The sequence below is a fragment of the Prionailurus bengalensis genome, chromosome X, assembly GCF_016509475.1.
Source record: "Prionailurus bengalensis isolate Pbe53 chromosome X, Fcat_Pben_1.1_paternal_pri, whole genome shotgun sequence".
In the NCBI taxonomy this organism is placed as follows: domain Eukaryota; kingdom Metazoa; phylum Chordata; class Mammalia; order Carnivora; family Felidae; genus Prionailurus; species Prionailurus bengalensis.
Window position 1 is genome coordinate 39,116,725 of NC_057361.1, and position 27,758 is coordinate 39,144,482.

The 27,758-nt window shown below is 46.4% G+C and overlaps 1 protein-coding gene across 1 annotated transcript in view; it reads right to left on the minus strand.

The window, feature by feature from the left end:
- EFHC2 (EF-hand domain containing 2) overlaps positions 1 to 27,758 on the minus strand; it is a 200,634-nt gene that overhangs the window by 84,147 nt on the left and 88,729 nt on the right. The window contains exons 4-9 of the mRNA XM_043569816.1: positions 27,382 to 27,605; positions 23,047 to 23,298; positions 19,913 to 20,026; positions 19,396 to 19,534; positions 11,309 to 11,474; positions 2,240 to 2,382 (exon numbers count right to left, since the gene is read on the minus strand). Of these exons, the coding sequence (XP_043425751.1) occupies positions 2,240 to 2,382; positions 11,309 to 11,474; positions 19,396 to 19,534; positions 19,913 to 20,026; positions 23,047 to 23,298; positions 27,382 to 27,605 (1,038 nt within the window). The remainder of the gene's footprint in view (positions 1 to 2,239; positions 2,383 to 11,308; positions 11,475 to 19,395; positions 19,535 to 19,912; positions 20,027 to 23,046; positions 23,299 to 27,381; positions 27,606 to 27,758) is intronic.

Here is a 27,758-nt window from a genome sequence, read left to right on the forward strand (position 1 = left end):
ATATCTTTGCTTCCTGTAGCAATGCCCCACATTTCTTACTTTCCAGAATTCTGACCATTTCATCTGCTCTCCTCTGGGGGTCATTTGATTTTTGCCTCTTGCAAAGCAATGAGAAGAACTCAAGACGGGGATCCGGTATCTTCTAACGGGTGCGGATTTGAAACCTTCAAGGCATCTGAGTACAGCACGAAGCCAGATGAACTTCGGGGGTCAGCTTCATCCCACTCCTGACACATTCAGAAACTAGAGGTGGTGGAAAGACACAGGCTTTATAGCCAAAGAGAGCGCCTGGCTCTGTACCTTGCTGGATGATCTTCAGGAGTTGTTGCAGGTCTCTGAACCCTTCTGAATTCTCACCAATCGAATGGGAATGAAATTTGCAGGGGGCTATGAAAACGTGCCTTTCAGGTCATCTGTTGTGGGGAACGCAGTTAGCAAAGGCCTCGGCAGCTAGGCTCTGAAAGCCACCCCCGGGGTTTGGACCGAGGTCACGCTTCCCACAGCCTGCTGGGTAAGGCAGGGATACTGACGTAGGCCCATTCCTGCAAGAGGGAGGCCCCTCCAAAGAGCGACTTTGGCTCCAGGACTCCTGGTCAGCCTTGCTAAAACGTGCTCAGAAGCCCCCTGCAACCTAAGACATTCTCTTTCCTTTCTTCCTTCCCTCTGTCCGTCACAGGAGTCAGACAGGCACTGCTGTCCGTCAGCTCTCCGGCCTCTTCGGGCTCCTTCTACAGTTTCCCTCGCCAGCATTTCGCCTAATAAATCTCTTGTACGTTCAGTCTCATCTTGAGGTTTGCCCCTGGAGGATCCAGACTAACACAAAACCTCATAAAGTTCTTGTAAGGGTAAACAGTGGGTACTCAATCATGGCTGCTACTATAATTAGTAAGCTTACAGCTGATTTCCAGCACCCTGTTTTCTGAGTGCTACAATCTGTGTGGCCAGACTCTTCCCCATTCTAGATGTACAGTTTTGTTGGGTTTTTTTTTTTTTTATAGGCTCCCCACCCGACACGGGGCTTGAACTTCCCACCCTGAGATCAAGAGTCACATGCTCTACCAACTGAGCCAGCCGGGCGCCCCCAGGGTTGATCTTTTGACCCTGAAGAGCATGACTCCTATGTGATTTCGTATTTTAAGAGCTGATCCCTTATTCAGATCACTACGCAGCCTTAGCTCTACAAATCGTTCGCTATTCATCGGTGTGCAGAATGGCTCATACAAGCTCATAATGGCCGCCTGTTAAATTTTTAGGGATTTTCAAGCCAGTTGTTAGTGTTGCTTGCTTGAAATGGACTATGGCTGGGGCATCTACAACCATGGCAGTTGGCAAATGTTTTGACAAATTGGGGCTTTTTAAATTGTTTTCAGAGAGCCGGTTCTCCAGCACACCACTGATGATTCTTCCCAGATGTGCCTTCAGCACAGATACAAGTTTTCAACGTGTTGGGACAAAGAACAGAGCCCTGCAGTTCCATAATCCGGGGAGTCAAAATCAGTGGTTCTCCTCAGCCACGTCCACGGTATCAGCACGCTGCAGAGACGCGTTCCGTGCACCCGGGTGCTGGAACCGTGGCCTGAGCCTCAGACGGACAGAGAAGCCAGAGGAAGGGAGGCACTGAAGATGAAATCTGTTAATCTGGGACTGTCTTAGAGTTATGCAAAAATTTTACACGTGGTACTCAAAAATACAGATTTCCTCGTCTTGCTGTGTTTGGGTGGAACAGACCATGATTCGGAAGCTCCTGGACTCCACAGAGGAACCTCAGAGGCCACAGAGGAAAGGGGAACAGTATCCAGAAGGAAGCATCCAGAGTCCCCCAGCCCGGAGTCAACCAAACTGTTCCTCTTTCATCATTTTATATGTCTGGGTTCCCATTTAAGAGAGCTTTGTAAAGTGAAGTTCAGTGGTTAAAAAAAAAAAAAAAGGAAGAAGAAGAAAGCCACGATCTTAGTCATCTAGGCTGTGGGGCGCCTGGGTGGCTCGGTCGGCTAAGCGTCTGACCCTTGATTTCCGCTCAGGTCATGATCGTATGGCTCATGGGATTGAGCCCCGCGTCAAGCTCTGTGCTGACAGGGCAGGGCCTGCTTGGGGTTCTGTCTCTATCTCTCTCTGCCCCTAACCCCGCTCTTGCGTGCATGCTCTCTCTCCAAATAAAGAAATAAGCATTAAAAAAAAAAAAATGAAGAGACAACTACTTGTTCTGAGAAAATTGCTAGAAGAGAGCTGTGTCTCCTACCTGAATTCCTCTCTATAGGTTCAAACACTGAAATCGTGTCATCGCTGAGAAAGTACGAAATGACAAACATCCTGTCCCGTTCCACACGTTTGTGTGTGATTAGTTTTGCAAAAAACCGGAGTATATTGCTTATGTTGCCATAGCTAAATGGAAGAGAAATGAGAGTTACAGCCTTATTACATACGTTAAAATAAAAAAAAAACTTGCAAAAGGTGTGCTATATATATTTTTTTTAACTGCAGTATAACTGACTTACAACACGGTATCATTTTCAGGTATACAACATAATGATTCAATGTGGTCACCAAAATAAGTCTACTCACAATCCGTCATCACATATACGTTGTGTTTCTTGTGATGAGATCTTTTATTAAGTATAATTTATTGTCAAATTGGTTTCCATACAACACCCAGTGTTCATCCCAACAGGTGCCCTCCTCCGTGCCCATCACCCACTTTCCCCTCTCCCCCCGACCCCCCATCGACCCTCAGTTTGTTCTCAGTATTTAAGAGTCTCTTGTGATGAGAACTTTTAAGGTCTACTCTCTTCACAAGTTTCAAACATGCAATACGGTATTATTAACTATAATCACCATACTGTGTATTACATCCCCAGGACTTGTTTTATAATTAGAAGTTTGTACCTGTTGACCTCCTTCACCCATCTCCCCCATCCACGGGATGTGCTACAGTTTGGATAGTGATACAAACTCTCTGAAGTCGAAAAAAGTTCAGCCACCTTCTTATTAAGGCTTTCGATCCAAATGCAGAGCAGTTTTCTCAGTTAGTTAAAACATCCCTTATTCTTTAGACGGCCAGGGGAAGTGCCCCCTGTACTACATTAAATATGATAGACCTGCCCCTTTATAGCACATATCACCCATACTGTGAGTGCCTATTACGTGTCTTTATAAACCATCGTCTAATAGAATATTTTTTGCATTGTAGGCACCCCATAAATGTAGAAAGTTGTTAAAAGACCCACATAGATTGAAACTTGCACTTAGAATACAACAGTCCGATAGATGGAAGAAGGGATCAAATTCTAGGATCAAAAGTTCCCAGGGACGCCTGGGTGGCTTAGTCGGTTCAGCATCTGACTCTTGGTTTCGGCTCAGGTCACGATCTCACGGTTCAGGAGTTCCGGCCCTGCATCAGGCTCCACCCCGACAGCACAGAGCCTGCTTGGGATTCTCTCTCTGACTCTCCCCAGCTTGCAAGCACGCTCACTCAAAATAAATAAATAAAACTTAAAAAAAAAAAAGTTCCCAAAGTTCACTGCCTGGTCATTGAAGAAATTAAAATTAATTCATGGTCCATCAGGAGAAGCACGGCTTTGTAAAATCCTCAACCCTCGGGGAGGAGTTTGATCATCAAAATCCTTGCCTCAAGGAGGCACAGAGTAAAATAAACCATGAACTTCATCACTTCCCTGTCACAGCTCGAAGCAGGGAGGCCCCCCGCTTTCAGATTCTCCTATGCCGAAAAGTATCCTTTCCCTGCGGTCACAGCGACGAAGACACAACAACAAAAATCGGATTTCCGACTTGCCTTTCTCTGCCCCTTTCTCCCAAGTGTCCAAAGAAACGGCTGAAAAGGCGTGGTACCAAATTCCCAGCTATGTTGGCGTAAGGCCTCACGGGAGATGGGAAGTAGCGGTTTGGGAGGCTAGCCTTAGGGTAGCCCGGGCCAAACAGCCAGGTGCCCACAGCTCTGTCTCCTTCCTTCCTAGTTTCTGTGGCTTCAGACAGACCTCAGATAGCATGGGGGCAGCTATACCTGGTCAACCATCTTCTCTGGTGCATAAATAGATTTGTGAGTAACAGATTATGGGGGCACCTGGGTGGCTCAGTAGGCTAAGCATTTGACTCTTGATTTTGGCTCAGGTCATGATCTCACGGTTCTCACGAACCTGCATCGGGCTCTGCACGGACAGTGTGGAGCCTGCTTGGGATTGTCTCTCTCTCTCTCTCTGCCCCTCACTTGTACTCTCTTTCTCAAAAATAAATAAACCTTAAAAAAATAGTAAGTAACAGATTATATAACCCCTGTCTCATGAAAGACCCATTAACTGTTACAAATACCTGAAATACCACCCAAACAACTGAAGGACACTACTGTAAACTTAGCTTCTTAGAACTTCCATACATTTAGAAGTGTGGATGGTTAGTGTGGGTTTTTCACATTGAAAATGCCTTTTGTTCACCTATGTCTTGTGTTCTGGAGAACTCATCAGTCAGGAATATGATTTACTCAAACAAAATCTTTAGAGCCACGGTTCACAAACCTTGTTGTGTTTAAAGGTCACCCGGGGAAGTTGTTAAATATACAGAATCCAGAGTCCTACACCCCCCCCCCCCCGCCCCAGAGATACGGATTCGGTAGTTAGCTTGCATCTCCAGAAACCTGCATTTTTAATAAGCTCCCCGGGAGATTCTGATGAAGCGGTCCCCCAGAGCACACTTTGAAAAACACTGCTAGTATCTTCAGCTATTTCCTTGACTAATAAACTAATGATCAAAACTGTCTAAACTTTCTTTTTATCACAATACTCCTAGCGCTCGAACAACTAGCATTTTCCCTGCTTCCTATTATACCACCTATATATTGCTCGACCTGGCTTTCCGGGCCACAGGACAGGTTCAAACACACACCCCTACAGGTATTTGCCGTAACCACCTACACCATACAGTTGACTCTTGAGCGACACGGGTTTGAACTGCACAGGCCCACTTCTACGTGGATCGCTCTTTTGTTTTTATAAATACGGTACTCTACAAGGAATAGCTTGGTCATCCACTTCTCAGTGTATACTCACTCCCTTGGTGATCTCTTCTAATATTAGGTCTTTAAATCCCATGCTGATGACTTCCAAACTTCAGTCTCTAACTCAGACCTGTCTCCCAAACCGCAGACCTGTATATATATCCAATTGCCTACTCAGGAGCTCCACTTGATAGCAAAGAGACATCTCAAATTTCACTTGTGCCCATACCGAACTTCTGTTCTTGCCCCACACCTACTCTACCGATAGTCTTTCTCATCTCGGTAGATGGCAACCTTATCCTTCCAGGTCAAAACCTTGGGAGTCATCTTTACAAACACCTCTCTTCTTTCAGACCTCCGGTCCAAATCTGTCAGGGAATCCCATTAATTCAACCTTTCAGAATATTTCTGGAATCTGCTGTCTCGTCACTTCCACGGCACCCACCCAGATCCGAGCCGTCGTAACTTTTCTCTTGGACCGCTGCAGTAGCCTCTGAACTAATCTTTACTCTTACCATCGCCTTTCTACAGTCTACTCTCTACGCTGCAGCTAGAGTGATTTTTTTATTTTTTATTTTTTTATTTTAGAGTGCGAGTCGGGGAGAGGGGCAGGGCTGGGGGAGAGAGGGAATCTCAAGCAGGCTCCAGACTCAGCGTAGAGCCCGACGCAGGGCTCAACGCCATAACCCTGGGATCACGACCTGAGCCGAAATCAAGAGTTGGACGCTCAACTGACGGAGCCACCCAGGCGCCCCTGGAGTGATTCTTTTAGTATATAAATGAGATCAAGTCGTTCCCCTGCTCTAACTTCCCAAAGGCTCCCCTTATCACTTGAAGTCAAAAGAATCCTTACAATGGTCTACAATGTCCTATAGGATCTGATCCTCTATTACCTCTCTTAATCGGTCTACTCTGTTCCTTCACTCATGTGTTCTATCCAGTTAGCCTTGCCCTGGGTCCTTACACCAGCTCTTCCTTCTGCCTAGAACAGATCTGCTCCCCCTCCTTAGTAAGGTCCATCCAGACTGTGCTATTTTTTTTAAGTGTATATTTTTCAGAGAGAGAGAGAGAGAGAGAGAGAGAGCGCACGAGCAAGTGGGAGAGGCAGAGAGAGGGAGGGAGACAGAGGATCTGAAGCAGGCTCTGTGCTGACAGCAGCGAGCCCGATGCGGGGCTCGAACTCACAGACCCTGAGATAGATCGTACCTGAGCCAAAATCAGATGCATAACCGACTGACCCACCCAGGTGCCCCAGACCACGCTTAAAAAAAAAAAAATGAATCCGGGGGTGTCCCTTAGCCCCACACTACCAGTTTTTCTTTATTCTTTTCATAGCAACTGATTACAGTCTTGACTTTTCCTGTGGTATTTAACGTTAACCTTCTACATACTCACGGAACAAACTGATTTATCATCTGAACTGCGCGCTGTCTGCCTCCCCCAGCCAGAATGTAAGCTGCAGGAGGCTAGGGCTTTGCGTCTGTTTTGTCCACTGATGGATCTCAAGCCCCCTAGATCAGTGCTTCATACCTACTCAAAACCTCACAAACAGTGGGGAGCTATAGTCTTCTGGTTGGAAGAGACGAGATTTCTTTTTATTGACGAGAAAAAAAAATTCTTAAGAGAAGGAAAAAGCATGACTGATGGAGACAGCAGGTGGAAAAACATCTGAAGCAAGTCAGAGATGAAGATTAAGCCGTGGAGTTTTGGATGCTAGACGGCTATGAATAGCCCAAGTCTGGGATGATAGCTTTCCTGGTGGGGAGTCATTTGTCTCTTCTATCCGTAAAAACTGGAAGGGTGAATGTGTATTCCATTTACTTCCTTGCTCATCCGTTCCTTCTCTTATTGGGCAAAATATTTAATGAGCCCCAAGTCCGCAGCCAGCACTGTTCAGACTCTGAGGGAAGCAGTTAAGCTAGTCCCTGCCCTCAGAGAGCTCTCGATCTAGTGGGGGGGGGGGGGGGGGGGAGACACCACAATTACATAAACAAGTAATTGCCACACACCCTGATAAGTACAGGCTCTGTGGAAAGAAGGTGAACTCCAGGAGTCGGACCTCTCTGGGTTTAAATCCTAGTTCCACTAAACATTAACTGTGTGAGCTTGGGCAAATTGCATAGCCTCTCTGAGCCTCAGTTTCCTCATGTGAAGAATGGGTACAAGTAATATTATGTACTTCATGAGGTTGTTTTGAGGAATAGATGAGATCAAGTATCGTAAAGCGGTTAGCATACCATAACCACAAATCGCTTATGAGCGGTAGTAATACTATACTATTATTATTATTTCTAAAGGTATGATCAGCAGAGAACAAAGTAACTAATTCCATCAGTGCAGCAAGGAAGAGATTACTCTGGGGACCCCTGGGTGGCTCAGTCGGTTAAGTATCCGACTCCTGATTTCAACTCAGGTCATGATCTCACGGTTTGTGAGGCTGAGCACCCTCCCCCCCCCCCCCCCCCGCCCCGATGTCTGGCTCTGTGCTGACCGAGCAGAGCCTGCTTGGGATCCTCTCTCCCCCTCTCTCTCTCTCTGTCCTCCCCTGGTTGTGCGTGTGTGCGCGCTCTCTCTCAAGATAAATAAATAAAAACTTGAAAAAAAAAAAACCAAGAAAGATATTATTCTGGTTCTCCCAAGTCAGACTAGACAATCTGCCCAGCAGGCTACCACAGTGAAATTTTTACCCAGAAAATAAAGTCTCCATTCCATTAAAAACCTCACAGGCCTCAATCTGGAACTCCCAACGATTTCCTTCAACGATTCATTGGATGGTGGATCACCATTAACCTCATGCAACAATTAGCACCCAGGAAAATTTTTAACAGCAATATGCATATAGTCAACATATGTCACATACAATCGCGCGTCTCAATTCCGAGTTTATTAGCATCAAGAAACTGTTGTGCATGCTTTGTGAGATCGTTTTCTTTAGGTTCTCACAGTTTTAAAACCTTGGGTTATTCAAACTCCTGTGTAAGTCTCCGGCTGAATGTGCCAGTTACTATGGAAACAAGGTCACTGTGTGGGAGGAGCCTGAGGGAAGTGTATTCCTGGCACAGAACGAGCAGTGGACAGAAAGAAACAAAATTAGACACGTTTGTGCCTGTACCACCATTGTCCAGCCACAACAGCATGACAAGGACGTGGAATGCTGTCTACAGTCAGTGCTCTGTGGGCAAGTTGATGCGGTGTAGACAGAAAGAGAGACTAAGGCAACTACCCACAGGGAGCTGTTTTCCCCCGGGTTCCAGAAGCAACACCCTAGATCATATTTCATCTTGTTTACTTATAAGAAAAATTCCATCTCCTTTTACAATTGGACATTCTTCTTGCCCGCCTCCTTCGGGTAGCTGCCCTGAAAAACAGCAGTTAGTGAAAAGTATCCATTGGAAGTCCGGCTCTGGAAATTCACTGCAAACTCTATTATCTAGAAGGGGGGTGGAGTATGAGCTGGTGTCCCTCTTAAGTGACGGGATTCAGTGGCTCTCAAAGCCTGCTGCCCATCAGAACCCCCTGGAAGGCTGGTTAAAACACAGTGCCGGGTCCCACCCACCCCCACCGCCAGAGTTTCTGCCTTTAGTAGGTCTAAATTCTTGAGGCCCAAGAATTAAGATTTCTAACCAGTGTGGGGGCCACACTTGGAGTAGCATCAATTCCAAAACTTAAAAAACAGAACTCTAGAGTCCTTAAAAGTAAAGGAGTATTTCTTAAAAGGTAAAGGTCATCACGTGATGGCAAAGATAGCCTATTAGACACCCTATACGATTCTCAATATATTTTCGGCATTTTTACCAACACAGCAAAACTACTGTTCCCTCTGTGTCAAAATGTTCTACAATCAGGGGTGCCTGAATGGTTCAGTCAGTGAAGCATCCGATTTTGGCTCAGGTCACAATCTCGTGGTTCGTGGGTTCGAGCCCCGCGTCGGGCTCTGGGCTGACAGCTTGGAGCCTGGAGCCTGCTTCGGATTCTGTGGCTCCCTCTCTCTCTGCCCCTCCCCCACTCGTGCTCACTCTCTTTCTCAAAAATAAACAAACATTAAAAAAAAAATTTTTTTTAACGTTCTACAATCATATCTCCTTACATTTGATCAAATTCAGAATGCTTTTTCTTCTCCTCCACTGGTCTTACTACACGTTCCCTTTAGTATTTTTCTCCACCCGTTCTCCTGACTCAGTATTTCCCTCACACGGGACTTCAATGTTCAGCCCACGTCCTATTCAAACGTCTGCGACATTTTCCCACTTTTTCCCCCAACTTCCCTCACCAGGGCCTGCTCTCCCTGCAGAAGTAAACAGCAGCCATGGGCAGTTCCCACATTCTATACATATTGATGGGAGGGGCAGATTTTTCCTTGTGTATATCAGGAATAATTTTCAAAGTCCAGCTTTTGAAATTATATTCACCCATGGGAGCAATCTACAGTTACGAAATTCAACCAAACCTCTCAAATTAAAACAGCATTAATTGTCAAACAAGACTCTGAAAAATACTGACGGAGTCACTGAAGTTTCTATACCAGGGACTGGCCAAGGACAGCACGTGGGTCGAACGTGGCCAGCCACCTGGTTCTGTACGGGCTGTGAGCGAAGAAGGCTTTTTACATTTTTAGGTCATTGAAAACATCCAAAAAAAAAAAAAAACCCTATTTTGTGATACGTAAAAATTGTATGAAATTCAAATGTCAGTGTCCATTGACAAAGTTTTATTGGAACACAGTCACACATTTGTTACGGGCTATCTGTGGCTGCTTTCGCGTTGTAATGGCAGGGCTGGGTGGTTTTAACAGAGGCCTTACGGACTACAAGGCCAAAGGCCTTGCTATCTGAGTCTTCAAGAAAAATTTTGCTGACCCCAACTCCAAACCATTTCCTAGGGACCATCTTGAGGAGATATACGTATGGAAAGGCAACAAAAATCGGGGATAATATAACTTTAGGGGCTTCCAGATGGCACTCTAAAATAATCACCCGGGGGGGGGGCGCCTGGGTGGCTCAGTCGGTTAAGCGGCCGACTTTGGCTCAGGTCATGATCTCACAGTTGGTGGGTTCAAGCCCCGCACTGGGCTCTGTGCTGACAGCTCAGAGCCTGGAGCCTGCTTCAGATTCTGTGTCTCCCTCTCTCTCTGCCCCTCCCCCATTCATGCTCTGTCTCTCTCTGTCTCAAAAATAAATAAACATTAAAAAAAATTTTTTTTAAATAAATAAATAAAATAAAAAAAAAAATAAAATAAAATAATCACCCAAGGGGCTCACTTCAGCAGCACACATACTAGCGTTAGAACAATCCCGAGGTCAGCATGGTCCCTTGGTCATTAGGATGACCAGCAAATTCAGGAAGTGTTCCGTCTTTTTAAAAAAGTAGAAATAAAAGATCATGAAGTCAAATGACCATTCCTTGGTAAGGATGTGGAAAGGGATCCCCCGTGCCCTGTTAAAGGGAATGCGAACTGGGAAAACCCGATGGAAAAGAGTAGGGAGGGTCCTCAAAAAACTTAAAACCACCACATGGGCCAGTAATTCTACATCCGGGAATATATCCGGAGGAAACGAGACAGGGTAACAACCTAAGGCGTCTAGCGACAGATGAATGGATACAGAAGATGTGGCATATATCTGCAATGGAATATTATCCAGCCGTAAAAAAAGGAGGAAATCCTGCCATTTACAGCAACGTGGACGGACCCGGAGGGCATTACGCTAAGTGAAATGAGTCGGGCAGAGAAAGACGTGATCTCACGTCCACATGGAATCTCAAAAAACCAAACTCCTAGAAACAGATCAGGTTGGTGGTTGCCAGACTTGGGGGTGGGTGGGCTGGGGGTTGGGAAAATGGGTGGGTGGGGGGGGTCAAAAGGCACAAACCTTCAGCTATATAAGATCAAGAAGTCCTGGGAACGTAATGTGCAACAAGCTGACCACAGTTAACAATACCCTATCGTGTATTTAAAAGCTGCTGGGAGAGTAGATCTTAAAAGTTCTTATCACGACAGGAAAACAAAAGTTGTAACTGTGTGAGGTGACCGACGTGAACTGATCTTCTGGTGGTGACCGTTTTTTTTTTTTTCAACATTTATACATATCCAATCTTTATGCTGTACCCCTTAAAGTTATAGAATGTTCTAGGTCCATCGTGTCTCAAGAATCCTGGGAAAACTAAATCCGTCGAAAAGCTCTAACAGCATGTTACTGGACTTTGAATTACATGGGGCTAAGCGTCATCAGTTCCACCATGAGGCCTACAGTATAAACCCGACACATCTGGGAAAGATCAGACCCAAATCATGGTTCCCTCAAGCACCTGTTCTTCTCCATGAACTTCTTAAAGTTCCTCTGATGAGGCGTGGGCACGAGGCCTATGCAGGTGCGGAGAGAATCCTCTTCGGAACCAAAGCCGTTATAAGGTGGAAATTTCCTTTCTATCTTTGGAGGAGGAGGAGCCTTGCACGAAATCGAGGTAAAGTTCTCTGTAACAAAACAAAGGCAAACGAGACGTCAATGGTTTTTATTTTGGTTTGGGTTGCTTTGGGTTTTTTGTTTTGTTTTGTTTTGTTTTTCGCCCCGATTGTGGCTGTTTTGAAAGGTTTGTTATGTTTTCAAGATGGACTATTTTAAACTCTTTCAAAGAAAACACAGCAGAATCCTCGGAGGGTAGGTTTCAATCATGTTTACAGAAACCAAAGAAGTCACTCAATAATCGCCATTGGTTCAAAAGAGAGAAAGGAAAAAGAAACTGCCTATGTCAAGTAAGTAAACATTTCTCTTTTGTCATCACATCCCCATTTCTGACTCTTTTCTGTCCTTCTGTGATGTTCCCAATGATATGAAAATTCAAACTTGGAACGTTCTGTCACCCGCCCAGCCCAGATTTTAACCTGGAATTTAGCCCTCTCCCGTCTTCAGTCAACACTCCCTAATCAAACTCCTTTCCAAACAGGCCTGATTCCTCACTGTTTTGCCTTTACCTTCCCCATGCACCATCCCCTCCTCCTGCGTCCCCTTCTTCAGACCTCTCTCTTTTCCTCTAGCTCAACTCCAGGCCATGGCACTTCCCCATCGAGTTACGAAACCAAACCAAAACTTCTCACCAGCCACGGCTCCAGGTTGCAATTGTACTCAGATGTGATGGAGGCAGAAAACCAAGAATAAAGCTGAAAACAAATACACAAAACTTGAAAGAATAGCCACTGCTTTTCTTTAACTCATCATCTGTGAGGATGGAGCGATGGACAGAGGGCTGGGGACATATTTGTAATTGCCTGGGAGCTGTTAGGCACTCATCGGTGAGGCTGTATAATCTCCACGTCACTTGTGTTTGCCCCACCACAAAGGGCAAAGAAACTGCCAGAATCTTTCGGAAAACAAACACAACAAAACATGCACGACTCTGAGGAGTTCCGTACAAGCAAAGATTTCCTTTTCCCCTGTTAACGTTTTTTTGTTTGTTTATTTTTGACAGAGAGAGTGAGGGAGCGTGCGCAGGGGAGGGGCAGAGAGAGAGGGAGACACAGAATTCAAAGCAGGCTCCAGGCTCCCAGCTGTCAGCGCAGAGCCCGATGTGGGGCTCGAACCCATGAACCGGGAGATGGTGACCACAGTAGAAGTCGGACATTTAACCGACTCGACTGAGCCATCCAGGCGCCCCTCTGCTGTCAGACTTCCAATAGAAGAGTATAGATTTAAAGCACAACTCTATAATGGAAAATACACATCAATTTGTCATCCAAGGCAACCAAACTCTTCGAATTGAGGGTTTGGTTTTGTTTTTTTACTGATAGATCAAAAGGCTAAGGGTCCGAGGCTATTTCTAACTCCCGATTTGAAAACATTTTCAACTTTCACATTTCCTCAGACTTCCTTATTTCCTTAGCCTTTGTGTGAAATCTCCTCGAGCATAATCCCCAAAAGAGTATTGTTCTGCCCTAACAGAAACCGTTCACAGAAGACATATTGGCGAAGAGAATGCCATCAAAGATTTCTCACTGGCTCAGTGAAAGGGACCAGCCAGGCAGCCAGTACAGAAGTGGCTTGCGAGCCTCTCCTATTGCTATTTTTGTGGCAATTAAAATCTTGGTAATAAAGAGGAAAGTTCAAATCTTGGAATTAGGTAGAGCTGCGGTCGACCCCTATTATTGTTAACCGGCAAATCAAACACACCACTGACTGGTACCTTCATTTCAGGGAAAGGACCACAGGATGGCAGGGAAAACTCTGATTAGCAGCACATCGGGGCGTGATCAGTTTCTTCTAACAAGGGGACACATACATACATACAACTCTGCGTACAAATCTGAATAGTGTAACCAAAAGAGGACATATGCTGAATCACAAAATAATTAAGAATGCATTCTATACCTCCCCCCCACCCAGAATTACAAGTTTTATAAGTGTTGTTTGCTCTCGACTACATAATTTTTGCAACAGATTTAAGTAACAAAAGAACCAATTTCAAGCTTTCCTCTGCACCCACAGCGCCATCTAGTGTATAGAAGCCGAGGAGTGTTCCCCTCTATCATGCCTGACTTTTTCGTAGCACGTACATCTTTTTCTCTGGGTAATCGTGTACACCCACAAGGCTTCGGACTTGCACCTAAGTTTCCTGTCTTTGGTTTTCCATCATCCCAGCATCTTGCATGCTTCAGATATTTAAAAAATGTTCCTTGAATAAATGAAAAATTATACCCGTTTTGTACACAGCATCTTCCCAAATATCTTCTTAAATGGCACTCTGCTGAACTCTGAGACACCTCTGTCGTTTCAATGGCCTGATTCCTCTCATTCTGAGCGACTTGTAAAAGCAAATATACTGAGTGCCTATCCACAATTAACTAGATTCCAACAAAATTACAGAAAGGTGATGTTTTTAAATTTTTTTTTAATGTTTATTTATTTTTGAGAGACAGAGAGAGACAGAGCGCGAGCAAGGGTGGGGCAGAGAGAAAGAGGGAGACCCAGAATCTGAAGCAGGCTCCAGGATCCCAGCTGTCAGCACAGAGCCCGGCATGGGGCTTGAACCCACAAACCACGAGATTGTGACCTGAGCCGAAGTCAGGACACTCAACCAACTGAGCCACCCAGGCGCCCCAGAAAGATGATGTTTTTAAGATGAATGTTAATGATCCTTCACTGTGATTTACTATTTGCCATCTCGATTGGAGACAATGCTGGAAAATGCCTTCAATCACCTCAAAGTTCATCTTTTTTTTTTTTTAATGTTTATTTATTTTGAGAAAGTGAGACCATGAGCGGGAGAGGGGCAGAGAGAGAGAGAGAGAGAGAGAGAGAGAGAATCCCAAGCAGGCTCCACACCATCAGTGCAGATCCTGACATGGGGCTCGATCTCACAAACCAACCATGAGACGGTGACCTGAGCCAAAATCAAGAGTCAGCCACTTAACTGAGCCACCCAGGCACCCCTCAAAGTTCATCCCGTATGTTCTAGTAACCCAGATACGGACCCAGATTTTAGGAGGCCTGAAGCTTACATAATTTGGGAGTAAGCGCTTCAATACAAAGAATGCCAAAATTGTTAAGACAAAATTAGGATCGGGGCTTTGGACTGGGGCTCAGGCCATGGAAGAATCCTAAAGCTCAGACTTCAGTAACTTCATTAACATCAAAATAACCCCCCCCTCTGCTTGTACCCAATACCCAGGTCAAATGAGTTTGGTGGGATGTTCATTTTGAGGGCAAATAATTAGTGAATCACATTATTCTCGAGCCCTCGCTCGAAAATCCTTCAGGGACCGTCCATTCCTCAACCCTCTGTGCTTCGCGGCAGACGAAAAAAGGGGCAAAACTGTTAGATCCGTTAAGGCCACGCGGTACAACCAGAAGCAAAGTCTACGCCTGACGCTGCAGCTTGGGATAGCTAATTTGCGCCAATGACCATTAAATTCTCATCTTGGATGCCCCAGCGCTTCCAGCGCCAAGAGTTCAGAGTTCGTCAAGAGGCCAGAAAGAAATCCACAAAATCAAAGATGCTTTAAAGAATGCTGCTCATCTTTACTATCAGTACAGCCTAATATGCACTTGAAAGCAATGGAAACAGCTTGTTTGTTGTTGTTGTTGTTTTACTAGTTTTGGCTGTCCCAGCCACTAAGGTTCGATGATAAGCAAGTCCTCCTATAGCAAAGAAATAATAACCCAAGGCAGGAATTCTAGGTGAGAACAGGTTACATTCAAGTCCCTGTGCCTTCAGTGAGAGAAACTCCTGCTGGAGCCCCTGGAGCCTTTTCTAACCTTTATGCTACAGGAAAGTCCAACAGGCATCCATCTGCCGGTCCGCATGCATCCACACGAAATCATGAGGCAAGTGACACCCTTACAGCCCGGCAGGTGAGCCAGGGCCAGCGGGACGGCCGAGCTGCCTAGTGGGAGAGTCACATTGGAATGTTCCATGCAAGGAGTCTATGGAATCGCTTTCTCCTTAGAGTCCTTGAACGCACAAAAGAACCCTCATTTTTTTTTTTTAGGAGTCAAATTGGGTTTTACACAGGGGCACAAATCTCTCTTGGAATTCTATGGAGCCCTCTGCTTCTACATAAATAGGAAGCTTACCCCTGCACCTTCCTTGGGACTGTGACCAACCCCTTCTCTTTGTCTGTCTGCCATTTTTTTCTCACCGCCCCCCCACCACCACCCCAAATCTGCTGAGGGGCCATTAGATAGGAGAAGGTACTACAAAGCACCAAGGTGGCATTTACAAATCCCTCCCTGGCCCCTCTTAGGAGGTCCCAGTGGTGTGGTTAGCGCCTGTCTGCGCCTTCCTGGACTGCACTGGCCACACTTACTGACGGGACTCTGTTCTAGTTTGAACTTCAAGGATACGAGAACATAATGCGTAAAATGCGGTCTTCTGAATTCAGAGAAGCAGACGAATTATAAACTCGATCGAGATGTCCGATGTGACTGTATCTGAGTAACATCAAGTACACTAATTTAACCTCACCAAAAAGTCAGAAAAGGCAAAGTAACGATTACCAGAGAATGCGGATTCACGACCCACCCACCCCCGCCCTGCTTGCACCATGGACATAATTTCTAGTCACTACTTACATTAAGTACACTGTTGTGACTCAAGAAACGCTGTGTAATAATAGTGTCTGTTAAATGGGATATTTTAACATATGAGAAACATAAAAAGTCAGCGTGACTATAAAATGCATCACAATTTTGCATTTGCATAATTTTCTGTTTAAATGCACGATGCTCGTGTTATATTAGCTTTAAAGGCACTGGGGCGCCTGGGTGGCGCAGTCGGTTAAGCGTCCGACTTCAGCCAGGTCACGATCTCGCGGTGCGGGAGTTCGAGCCCCGCGTCAGGCTCTGGGCTGATGGCTCAGAGCCTGGAGCCTGTTTCCGATTCTATGTCTCCCTCTCTCTCTGCCCCTCCCCCGTTCATGCTCTGTCTCTCTCTGTCCGAAAAATAAACGTTGAAAACAAAAATTAAAAAAAAAATAAAGGCATAGCCTTTTTTTTTTTTTTACATAATGCATAATTGTATAGAGTGACCCAGAGAAGTGAGCAGAAAGAAATTAAGCCCCAGGGATCAACCAAAATGGACCATCGGGCATCTAGAGCTGATCTGTTTGCCGAGGACGGCTAGATTTAGAGGACGCCAGAGAAGTCACTCTGTCTCTGCAAGTTCCCTGCAAACCGGTTAGGAGACTAACAACATACCATGTCTCACCAGTACCACGTTCATTTTCCCAAATGCAACCTTTGCAGTCTCGAAATCGAGCTGGCGGACAAACATTAACCAAATGTTGGGGCTCTGCGCTGAAGGGATCAGATGAGGTTTGGAAACCTTTGCCACGGCCTTCGCATTAAGACCATCTTTCAGGGGCGCCTGGGTGGCGCAGTCGGTTGAGCATCCGACTTCAACCAGGTCACGATCTTGCGGTCCGTGAGTTCAAGCCCCGCGTCGGGCTCTGGGCTGATGGCTCAGAGCCTGGAGCCTGTTTCCGATTCTGTGTCTCCCTCTCTCTCTGCCCCTCCCCCGTTCATGCTCTGTCTCTCTCTGTCCCCAAAATAAATAAACGTTGAAAAAAAAATTTAAAAAAAAAAAAGACCATCTTTCAGTGGGACGGAGGTCAACGTCTTCAGTTAACTCGTCTTTTCTATATATGTTTTTTTTTTTTCTTCTTCAAGTTTTAAGCCTACCCCAAAGACTTACTGATTCTACACAGGCACCGACATTTATTAAAAACCAAATTCGGGGGCGCCTGGGTGGCTCAGTCGGTTGAGCGGCCGACTTCGGCTCGGGTCATGATCTCGCGGTCCGTGAGTTCGAGCCCCACGTCGGGCTCTGTGCTGACAGCTTGGAGCCTGGAGCCTGTTTCGGATTCTGTGTCTCCCTCTCTCTGACCCTCCCCCGTTCATGCTTTGTCTCTCTCTGTCTCAAAAATAAATAAACGTTAAAAAAAAAATTTAAAAACCAAATCCTCCTTCCCAGGGATCTGCGGACCACTAGCAACTCCTCCCCAACAGCCACCACATGCACATGCCTGGCTGCCTCGTGTTCACAGTCCCCAAAACGAATGTGCCCAACTGCGTCCACGAGAGAGCACGACTTTTAGACAGTAACAGAAGAGACTACCGATGTGGCCCCCTAAGGCCCGTGCATTGTGACTAATCTGGCAAGCAAATGCCGTGGAACAAATTCCCTTAATGAACGGAAGAGTGAAATCCAAAGTGTTTTTTGTGCCAACCCTTTGTGTATGCTGTGTGCCTTCTCCCACGACAGGAAGATGCCCAGGAGGCCAGGAATGCTACACAATGGGAACACCAAGACTTGCGAGGTGCTCATTCTAGTAACAAAGTGCCTTGTCTCAGACAAGAATACGGGAGGAAGCACTACCCCCCCCCCCGCCCCCCAGCTCCAAACCCCAACCTGGGAGGTCGGCAACCCTCCTCCCCACCATCACTTCCACTCAGGGACAGGTACCTGGAGCAGGGCCCAGGAAGGGGGCAGGGCTGGCTGGCAGGTTTCACAAATGAGGGCTTTGTTGTTCGGGTTTCACGTCAGATCCTCTGCCTGCTTCCACGATTCTCATAACGCCACGGAACACGCAGTAGGTTTCTGTGCTTCTTCCGGCCTAAGAAACTCTTTAACTCCACAGCTCCTAAGTCCTACTACAACAACCTGTACCTATTAGGTTCTTTTTTTTTTTTTTTTTTTTTTAAGCTTATTTCTTTCTTTGGAGACAGAGGGAGAGAGAGAATCCCAAGCAGGTTCTGCGCTGTCAGCACGGAGCCTGATGCGGGGCTGGAACTCACAAACCGTGAGATCATGACCTGAGCTGAAGTAAAGAGTCAGACGGTTAACCGCCTGAGCCACCCAGGGGCACCCCGCCCCCCAGTAAGTTCTTAATAAACCACTTCTTCTCATTCTGAACTGAACTCATCTGAAGAGAACGGATGTCTAAGGAGAGAGAAAAGCTGGAAACGTGGCTGGGCTTCACCAGGAAAGGTAGAACAAACTGGCACGAGAGACTCAGAGAACTCAGATAGGCAGTATGCCCGTTGCAGTAAGCAGGAATTCAGTGAAAAGAAAAGCATTCAGATTTCCATTTCGGTTGCTCGACCGGAGAACACGGAGCCCAAGCTGCAGGCAGGCAGAGGGCCGGCTGTAAATGAAAACGGAAGCCTCTGGCATCAGGTAGACAAGTTCAGAGCTCGGCTCACCCTTCACTTACTGCATGGCCTTCGACAAGTCAGCCTCAGCTTCTTCACCTCAGCTTTTGAAGCCTCGGCTTCTTCACCTCTAAAATGGGGACGATGAGTCTCGAATCGTTGTTAGGAGTAACACAACAAACGCCTACCGGCAAATGCTCAATGAATACATGGTAGCTATTCTGAGCTTAGCATTTGCAACTCAAAAGCAAAATCCTAAACTACAGAACACAGATTCTGAATTTTTAAACGTTATTTTTTCTTATTTTCTTGATTTTTTTTTACATTTATTTATTCTTGAGAAACAGAGAGAGACAGAGCATGAACGGGGGAGGGGCAGAGAGAGAGGGAGACACAGAATCCGAAGCAGGCTCCGGGCTCCGAGCCGTCAGCTCAGAGCCCGACGCGGGGCTTGAACCCACAAAATGCGAGATCATCACCGGAGCCGAAGTCGGACGCTTAACCGACTGAGCCACCCGGGCGCCCCTTGATTTTTTATTTGAGAAGAGAGAAAGAGACCGCACAGGTCAGGGAGGGGGGTGGAGGGAGAATCTTAAGCAGGTTCCACGATCAGCACAGAGCCCAACGCAGGGCTCCATCCCACGACCGTGGGATCATCATCTGAGCCCAAATCAAGAGACGGACGCTCAACTGACTGAACCACCAGGCACCCCGAAGTATTATTTTCTAAGTGACATACGTGTTACTTACCAATTCCATATTTAGTCTTGTAATAAGTCTTCGTAAAGTTATCACAGTCGCAAAGAAGCACTTTTCTTCCCCACACGTTGATGGTGGTTCCTATGAACAGGTCACTATCTTTGTAAAACTCCTGGTCTACTTTCCCGAGCTAATAAACACAAAGGAACAAGGCGTTGGCGCCACAGACCCTCTGAAGACTTAGGCAAAAGAAAAAAAAAATTGTAAAAAAGGAAAAAAAAACCAAACCCTCATTTGTATCATTTATAACCAAGACAGCCAGTCAATGTTAACATCTGGAAAGTCTTTTGGTAATGCAGTGCTTGCAAATAGCGACACAACGTGTGTATTTATTCACATGTGCGCTTGAGCCTGTTTAGGATTGACAGACAGAGGTGCAACGCACACGTTTATATATTCATTAACCGCGTTCACAATCAATCTCACAAGAGAAATCTGTGACGCACCCCGTATCTCAGGTTCCAGGAAGGTCACACCGGAAACAGCAATGAAACGTGAGGTCCCTCACCTTGTATTTATCCAACAGGTAGCCGTCCGCTGGTCTCCCTGTCAAGCCACGATACGGGTTAAGAACTGCTCGATCCGTTATCTGACCTGGCTGATAGACTCCAGGTGGGCCATACTGGAAGAGAAAATCCAAACGAGGTACGGTAGGTGGCTTACTGAGCACAAAAGATGGTCGTGGTGAGGGGCCCAAGCCGGAAATACGCATTGTATGAGAAGGGGACCAAAACACACCGCCCCAAACACGCCTCTCGGGCGTATGGACTATTTTGAGCTGGTTAGTCTGAAGAAAACAGCAGATTCGGGAGGAGCTGGGTACAAGGTTCCCTTTTGTTTAACCAACCGAGCCACCCTTTTGTAGAAAGCATTTACATCCATAAAGGAAATCTCCATTTGTAAGAATGTCTCCCTCTGTGTCCCAGGAAGAGAAGGCAGGCTGAACATCTCTAAAACCTCTGACCAGCGGGGAAGACGACTTAAATCTGCATTAACCAGCGCACCCTTGTTCCCTGTGCTTTCCTTGGTGACCCCCTATCACCGGCTTCCCTCCCACCTGGCCACTTGACCCCCCCTGTAGCTGGAGATGGTATTTAAGGTGGTGGCTTGGGCCATTTCAGGAAGTTCCTCCATTTTCCTAAGTCTCTCTCATGACGACGGGAGGCATACATGTTACTCAACATTTGCTGGGTTTTCTCCTGTTAATCTGTTACCGGGGAGGGGAGGGGTGGTCTCAGCCTAGAAGGGTAGAGGGAAACTTAGTTTTCCTCCCCCAAATACGGTTCTCCTCTGCCTTCATACTCCATCCACCTCTCCCTCTACTTCCACACCCATCCTTCAAGGCCGTGCTAAAGGGCTGTCTTTTCCCGACCCTTCCCGTCCTCCTAGCCTGTCCCCAGTCCACACCTCCATAGCACCGACCACAGGGCTAGACCGCTCCGTGTGGTTTCTCTGAATGCCTCACCGGCAGCCATCTTTTTTCCTCTTCTCGCAACTATGAGAAACGCCCTGAGGAAGAAACCATGCCCTGCCCACGTCACTCAGCTTAGCATCCTGCCCAACCCTGAGCTCAGGAAGCACTAGCCAGCCGAGAGGGACCGCGTGGTGAGGTGGCAAGAACCCCAGAGTGCAGGCGGCCTCTACCGGAAACCGTGGCCCGGAGCAAGCCAGGGTACTGCTCCACGCCACGCACCAGACGTGGTCCCAGCGGTCGCGTGAGCTGCGGGAAAGGTCTTAACCGACTTCACTGAACGGAAAGTGACCCGTTTATCACATACAGAGGAGGAATCTGAATCATCCCTGATAGGTGTGACATAAAACACAAGTTCAAATGTACGAATTTATGACGTGGGTGGGGGGGGCGGTGAGTCAGCCAAGCAACATAGAGAAACAGTACCTTTGGAGCATTTTCTCTTTGCCACTTACTAGCTACAGGACTTGGAGCCAGGTATTTACCTTCTAGGAACTTCGGTTGTTGTTTGGGGTTTTTTTTTTTAAATGTTTATTTTTATTTTTGAGAGAGACAGAGAGAGAAAGACAGAGCACCGGGGGAGGGGGGGAGGGGCACAGAGAGAGGGAGATACAGGATCCAAAGCAGGCTCCAGGCTCCGAGCTGTCAGCGCAGAGCCCGACGCGGGGCTCGAACTCACGAACCGTGAGATCGTGACCTGAGCCGCAGTCGGACGCTTAACCGACTGAGCCACCCGGGCACCCCCCTCACCTCCACCACCCCCGAGAACTTCAGTTTTGTCGTCAAACGGCAGTTAATAGTACTGATTCCTTGCTCTCTCAAAGGATGCTTGAGTGTCGAGGGACTGCTTACTGCTTTTTTTCTCTCTCCGCCAGGAGAATGGAAGTTCCATGAAGCAGGATTTAACCCATTTCTTTCTCACTGGAACCCCCAGAGCTGGCACACAGTTGACACTCAATAAATATTTGCTGAATGAATGAATGAATGAAGGAAGCAACGAATGTCAAGACATACTGCAAATGTCCAGTACGTCATTATTATTTTTTATAATTAGTCTACTGGTCAAAGCCATTCTAAAAACAGGCTTCCCAGGCTACCTGAGCCAAAGTCGGAGGCTTAACCGACTGAGCCACCCAGGTGCCCCCATCCCATTCAGCTTTTACAGTTACTTTCAAAGGGAGGCCTTGTGAACGGCGTTTCAGAGACAGAAAAATACACTCAGAGAGGTTAAGTGACTCGCCGAAGGTCACACAGCTTTTAAGGGGCAGAGCCACAATTCTAACCCAGGTCCTCCGTCTCTCTGTTGTTTCTTCTGCCCCCAAGTTACTTAGCTCTCAAATGGCCATAAACGTGTAGGAATCAGTCTAACAACTCTTTTTTATAGTAACTAAAATGCAAAAGCTGTCGTTGATGTTAGCCAGTGGCTAGTTGGTGACTGGTGGCTACTTTCCTAAGAATCATTCCTGGGCATATGCTTGTCGTGGGGGGGTGGGGGGGTGGGGGGTGTGCACGTGTGCATGTGTGTTTGCACACTCAGAGCTTAGAGCAAAACCGTGCAATTCCTCAGTAGGCTACAGAGACCAGAGGCCAATGCCCCATCCAAGGGCATGAGCAATTCTTCTAACTAGAGAGTCACTTACTTTCCGAAAACTGATTACGAACTCAATGTTGAATATGTACTTCCTCTCGCATTTGACTTCTTTTTCTGTTTACTTGCCTGAATTCAACCCAGAAAATTCCAACTTCAATTTGTTATATGCTCTATATTACTTTCATAGATGTATGTATTTTTTTAAGTTTTTATTTATTTATTTTGAGAGAGAGAGAGAGAGAGAGAGAGAGAGAGTGAGTGAGTCACAGAATCCGAAGCAGGCTCCAGGCTCTGAGCTGTCAGCACACAGTCCGATGCGGGGCTCAAACTCATGAACCGTGAGATCACAGCCCGAGGCAAAACCAAGAGTCAGACACTTAACCGACTGAGCCACCCAGGCGCCCCTCACACATGTATTTTAACACAGAGAGCACAAAATGCAAGTTTTCCAAACACCCGTACTAACACTTGGTAACTGTGGTCATTGCATAGTCATAACCCACAACATTCCAGACAGTGAATGGTGAGTCTTTTGGCCCGCAAGAAAAACTCAGAAAGTGGTTCCGTGTCTGCGGCTCACCTTGGGTAGCTTTTTCCTCCGGAGGAACAAGGATGTGGCATCCCGGCCTGAGCAGGGTGGCATCACTTCTTTGATTTCGATGGTATCGTCGCACAGAAAGTAATGCAGAATGAGTTCTCGACGGTCCCCGAACATCGAGGCTGAGTCGTCCCACAGGCAGAAAAAACGTAAAACCTTCCTATCATACTCAAGGAACTGTTTCAGGGTGTCATAGGACTCATAGGGACGTAAGGGCTCCATGCGGTCTAGCGTCTGAAAAATGGGGAAAAAAGGTCAGTAAGAGTGGTTTTGCATAATCACTTCTGGGATACACGCAATCAAAGCACATGAAGAGATCTTTCCCATAGACTATTCCGGGATATTTTTAAAAATTTCAAAGGACTTATGACATTCGTGTATATACACCGACAGCTAGTTTTTGCCTTAAAAATACAATCCAGGGGCGCCTGGGTGGCTCAGTCGGTTCAGCGGCCGACTTCAGCTCAGGTCATGATCTTGCGGTCCATGAGTTCGAGCCCCGCATCAGGCTCTGTGCTGACAGCTCGAAGCCTGGAGCCTGCTTCGGATTCTGTGTCTCCCTCTCTCTCTGCCTTTCCCCCTACTCACACTCTGTCTCGCTCTCTCTCAAAAATAAGTAAACATAGAAAAAATACAATCAAGTCGTAAGAAGCTTTTAATATTAAACAGTATTTTAATACACTATCGTTTTATACTGTTTTTGAAAACTGGTTTTTCTCAAAGAGTTAAAATTCTTTTTTTTTTTAATGTTTATTTTTGAGAGAGAGTAAGGGAGGAGGAGCAGAGAGGGAGACAGGGAAACCCAAGCAGGCTCCACGCTGTGAGCACAGAGCCCCAACATGAAGCTCGAACTCACAGACCATGAGATCATGACCTGAGCCGAAATCAAGAGTCAGACGCCAAGCCGACTGGGCTACCCAGGTGCCCCACAAAGACTTCAAATTTTTAAGAAAACACAAAACTAATGTGTGGTGACAGAAGTTAGAACAGTAATTGCCTCTGGGTAAGGGAATGAGCAGAAAGGGGGAGAAGGGAACTTTCTGGGGGCGATGGAAATGATCCGTGTCTTGATTTCTGAGTCACTTACTAAGTCGTATACGTTTTTCAAAACTTTGTTGATCTGTACGCCGAAGCTTTATATACACCTGAGGCGGGGCGCCTGGGTGGCGCAGTCGGTTAAGCGACCGACTTCCACCAGGTCACGATCTCGCGGTCCGTGAGTTCGAGCCCCGCGTCGGGCTCTGGGCTGATGGCTCGGAGCCTGGAGCCTGTTTCGGATTCTGTGTCTCCCTCTCTCTCTGCCCCTCCCCCGTTCATGCTCTGTCTCTCTCTGTCCCAAAAGTAAATAAACGTTGAAAAAAAAAAAAATTTAAAAAAAAAAATATATATATATACACCTGAGCCTATGGTAATTATGTCTCGACCCCCAAAAGGCACCGGCTGGGCCTTTTCACTGAGAATCTGTATCTGTAGATCCTTTTAATGCATCCAAAGATTTTTGTAAAAGTCAAGGGAAGAAACAAGTCATAGTTTTATTTTGCTCCAAAGCTTTAGATATCAAGGCTCTGGCAGGCTGTGGAAACAGGAGCAGAGCCAATGGAGAACCGCCGCAGTCTTCCTGGTGTGACTTTTCTAGACTCGTACGTCCTCAGCCCTGTCTCGGAGCAAAACTTCCCCCATTCTACCTGATGCAGCTAAACAGGACGGTTATAAAGGAAGCGCTCACTGGCAGGAGAGAGGCAGTCCCATATCGGGTTATGTAATCACATTTGTAATTTCTCAAAACGTGCTCTCCGTCCAGGGCAGTTTATGTGCAGACTTACAGCAGGATTGGGGGAGACGTGATGGCCTTCCAGAGGCTCCCAGCCTTCTTCTTTGCCCTGGATCTTTACCCAAAACCACGGGGACCTCTACTTTCATCAATTGAAAAGTGGCCTCTTTGGCGTCATAAGGCCTTTAAGAAACGCATTATTGATTATATACCATCGGGGCTCTTTCCGGCTTAAGTCAAATTGCTTAATTTTAACTTCGTATCTGAAGGCAGCCAACAACTGGAGAAGTAAACGCATTAAAGTCAACATAAAAGCCTCTTATTAAACTCCTAATTTTCCACAGATTTCTATATTTATGGAAGAGCTTTCTCCCTGAGGGAATAAATGCTAAAATCATTTTCCCCGACCTAAGGAAATTCTTTAAAACCCTTCTTGGCTGTTCTTGGTATTTATTCTCGATTCCTGGCACAGAAGATTTTTTTTTTTTCTTCATAAACCTATGGAGGGGCACAGTGCTCTCTGCATTTAATACAACGCATCATCATTCCTAAGCACTATCATATAATACCGACTGTTCGTGAATGAGCACAGCCATATGCAAAGGGTGGGAACTCATGTGGATCCGGTCCTTTCAGGTTCTCCTCGTTGTAAAGGCTTCATCTAGTTCTAGGCTCTTGCGCCCAGGGTGTTTGGAAAAAAATAAAAATAAACCCAAACTTTAAATCTGCTTGTATACCAACAAACGCAGGTATAATGCCACGGGGACTTCTCCTTAAATATTCCAGGATCAACACTATGCGTATCTCAGGAGGGTTGCGTGCCTACAGGAACGTTAAAGAATTGGGGCGCCTGGGTGGCGCAGTCGGTTAAGCGTCCGACTTCAGCCAGGTCACGGTCTCGCGGTCCGTGAGTTCGAGCCCCGCGTCAGGCTCTGGGCTGATGGCTCGGAGCCTGGAGCCTGTTTCCGATGCTGTGTCTCCCTCTCTCTCTGCCCTTCCCCCGTTCATGCTCTGTCTCTCTCTGTCCCCAAAATAAATAAACGTTGAAAAAAAAATTAAAAAAAAAAAAAAAAGAATAATTCTGCCGGGGCCAGGGGGAGGGAACAGATGACTGATCCTACGCGCGGCTTTTAGCAAGAGACTAGAGCAGAACCAAAGGCGAATTTTATTCTAAATTCCACGCTATCTTTCGGCAGGGAAATTGATTACAAGTTTGAGAAACAAGAGAAACGAGATTAAACGCATCTACAGGGACAGAAAGGAGAAGTGCGGTTATCCGTTCCTGGGTGGGAAGAGTGGCTGACTGGAAAATGAGGGAACTTGCTGGGAGGAGGGATGTGTTCCGGGTCTTGATTTGGGTGTGGGTTACATGGGTGTAGCATTTGTTAAGACTCATCCCATGGTACACTTCATTTCGGTGTACTTTACTGTCTAATCCTACTTCAATTAAAAAAAAAAAAGAAAAAGAAAGAAAGAAAATGACCATAATCAAATTCTGGGTTAAGGAGCACAAGACTTGAGTTGAAGCCCAGGTATCTGACCTTCCACCTGACACTTGCCCTTTTGGGTGTTCTGATTCTTCTGTAAAAAAATAAATAAATAAAAATAAAACAAATAATAATAATAATAATGAAGAAGAAGGAGGAGGAGGAGGAGGGGAAGAAGAAGAAGAAGAAGAAGAAGAAGACGACAACGACGACAAAATTTAGGCCAAGGGATCATTAAAAAAAAAAAAAAGACAACCTTAGAAAGACAACAATACTACGAACACTGGGTTCTTTCCTCCCTGTACTAACTGCGATCAGACTTTGAAGACAAACATGCTTTTTTTTTTTTTTTTTAATTTTTTTTTTTTTTCCAACGTTTATTTATTTTTGGGACAGAGAGAGACAGAGCACGAACGGGGGAGGGGCAGAGAGAGAGGGAGACACAGAATCAGAAACAGGCTCCAGGCTCCGAGCCATCAGCCCAGAGCCTGACGCGGGGCTCGAACTCACGGACCGCGAGATCGTGACCTGGCTGAAGTCGGACGCTTAACCGACTGCGCCACCCAGGCGCCCCCAAACATGCTTTTAAAATGGGGTACATCAGGGTCACGGCCCTTCCCACTCCTCTAGAACACATCTGATGCCACCATTCGCAGAGCTGGGAGTCCTGAGGAAGAAGGAAAATGGTATGCCCAAGGTTTGGTGCGGTTAATCCATAGTACAGAAGCAAAAACGTTCCCAGAGGTAGGCAACCAAGATGGGAAAAGGTAAGCCGGGTAAGAGTGGACCTAACTCTTATACTGTCGGTGACCACAAAGCCAATCATGGGCTCTTGGAAATTGCCCCACGGGGCAGCTCACTGGTGGTGAGAAGACTTTCCTGCACTGAGCCCAATACCCAGAGTTCCCTCCAGCCTCAAGGAGAACAGGATAACTCCAGTGACCATGCCCCCAAAAGTGCTTTCACATCTGCATCCGGAACGCAGATATCCTCGACTGAGTCCCCTTTACGGATTCTCATTCTGAAGACAAGAACTCACGGATGTTATCAATCTCTTACCTCTCTCCGTATCTTCATGTAAGGATCTTCTGGACACCGTCCTGGGGGGTTTAATTTGACTCCTATTTTCTTCAAGAAGTTTTTTGTGAACGTATCAGCATCATAAATCTTGAATGTCCGGCCATAAAAGACAACGTCTATGTTGATATTGAAATGATACACAGTATAAAACTGATCTTCATCAGGAGGTGGGAGAGAAATCCGATGACGCCGGATAGAAGTCCCTATGGTGTGGAACAAAGTACAACCGTTTCATCGGATGGCTAACAAGGAAGAGGTCACAGCATGTTTCCGTAACGACCCTGAATGCTCTCCCAGAACGGGGAAGTGGGCAAAGGGCTGAGGTCCACAGTCACTTACCAGCCTTGCATGCTATT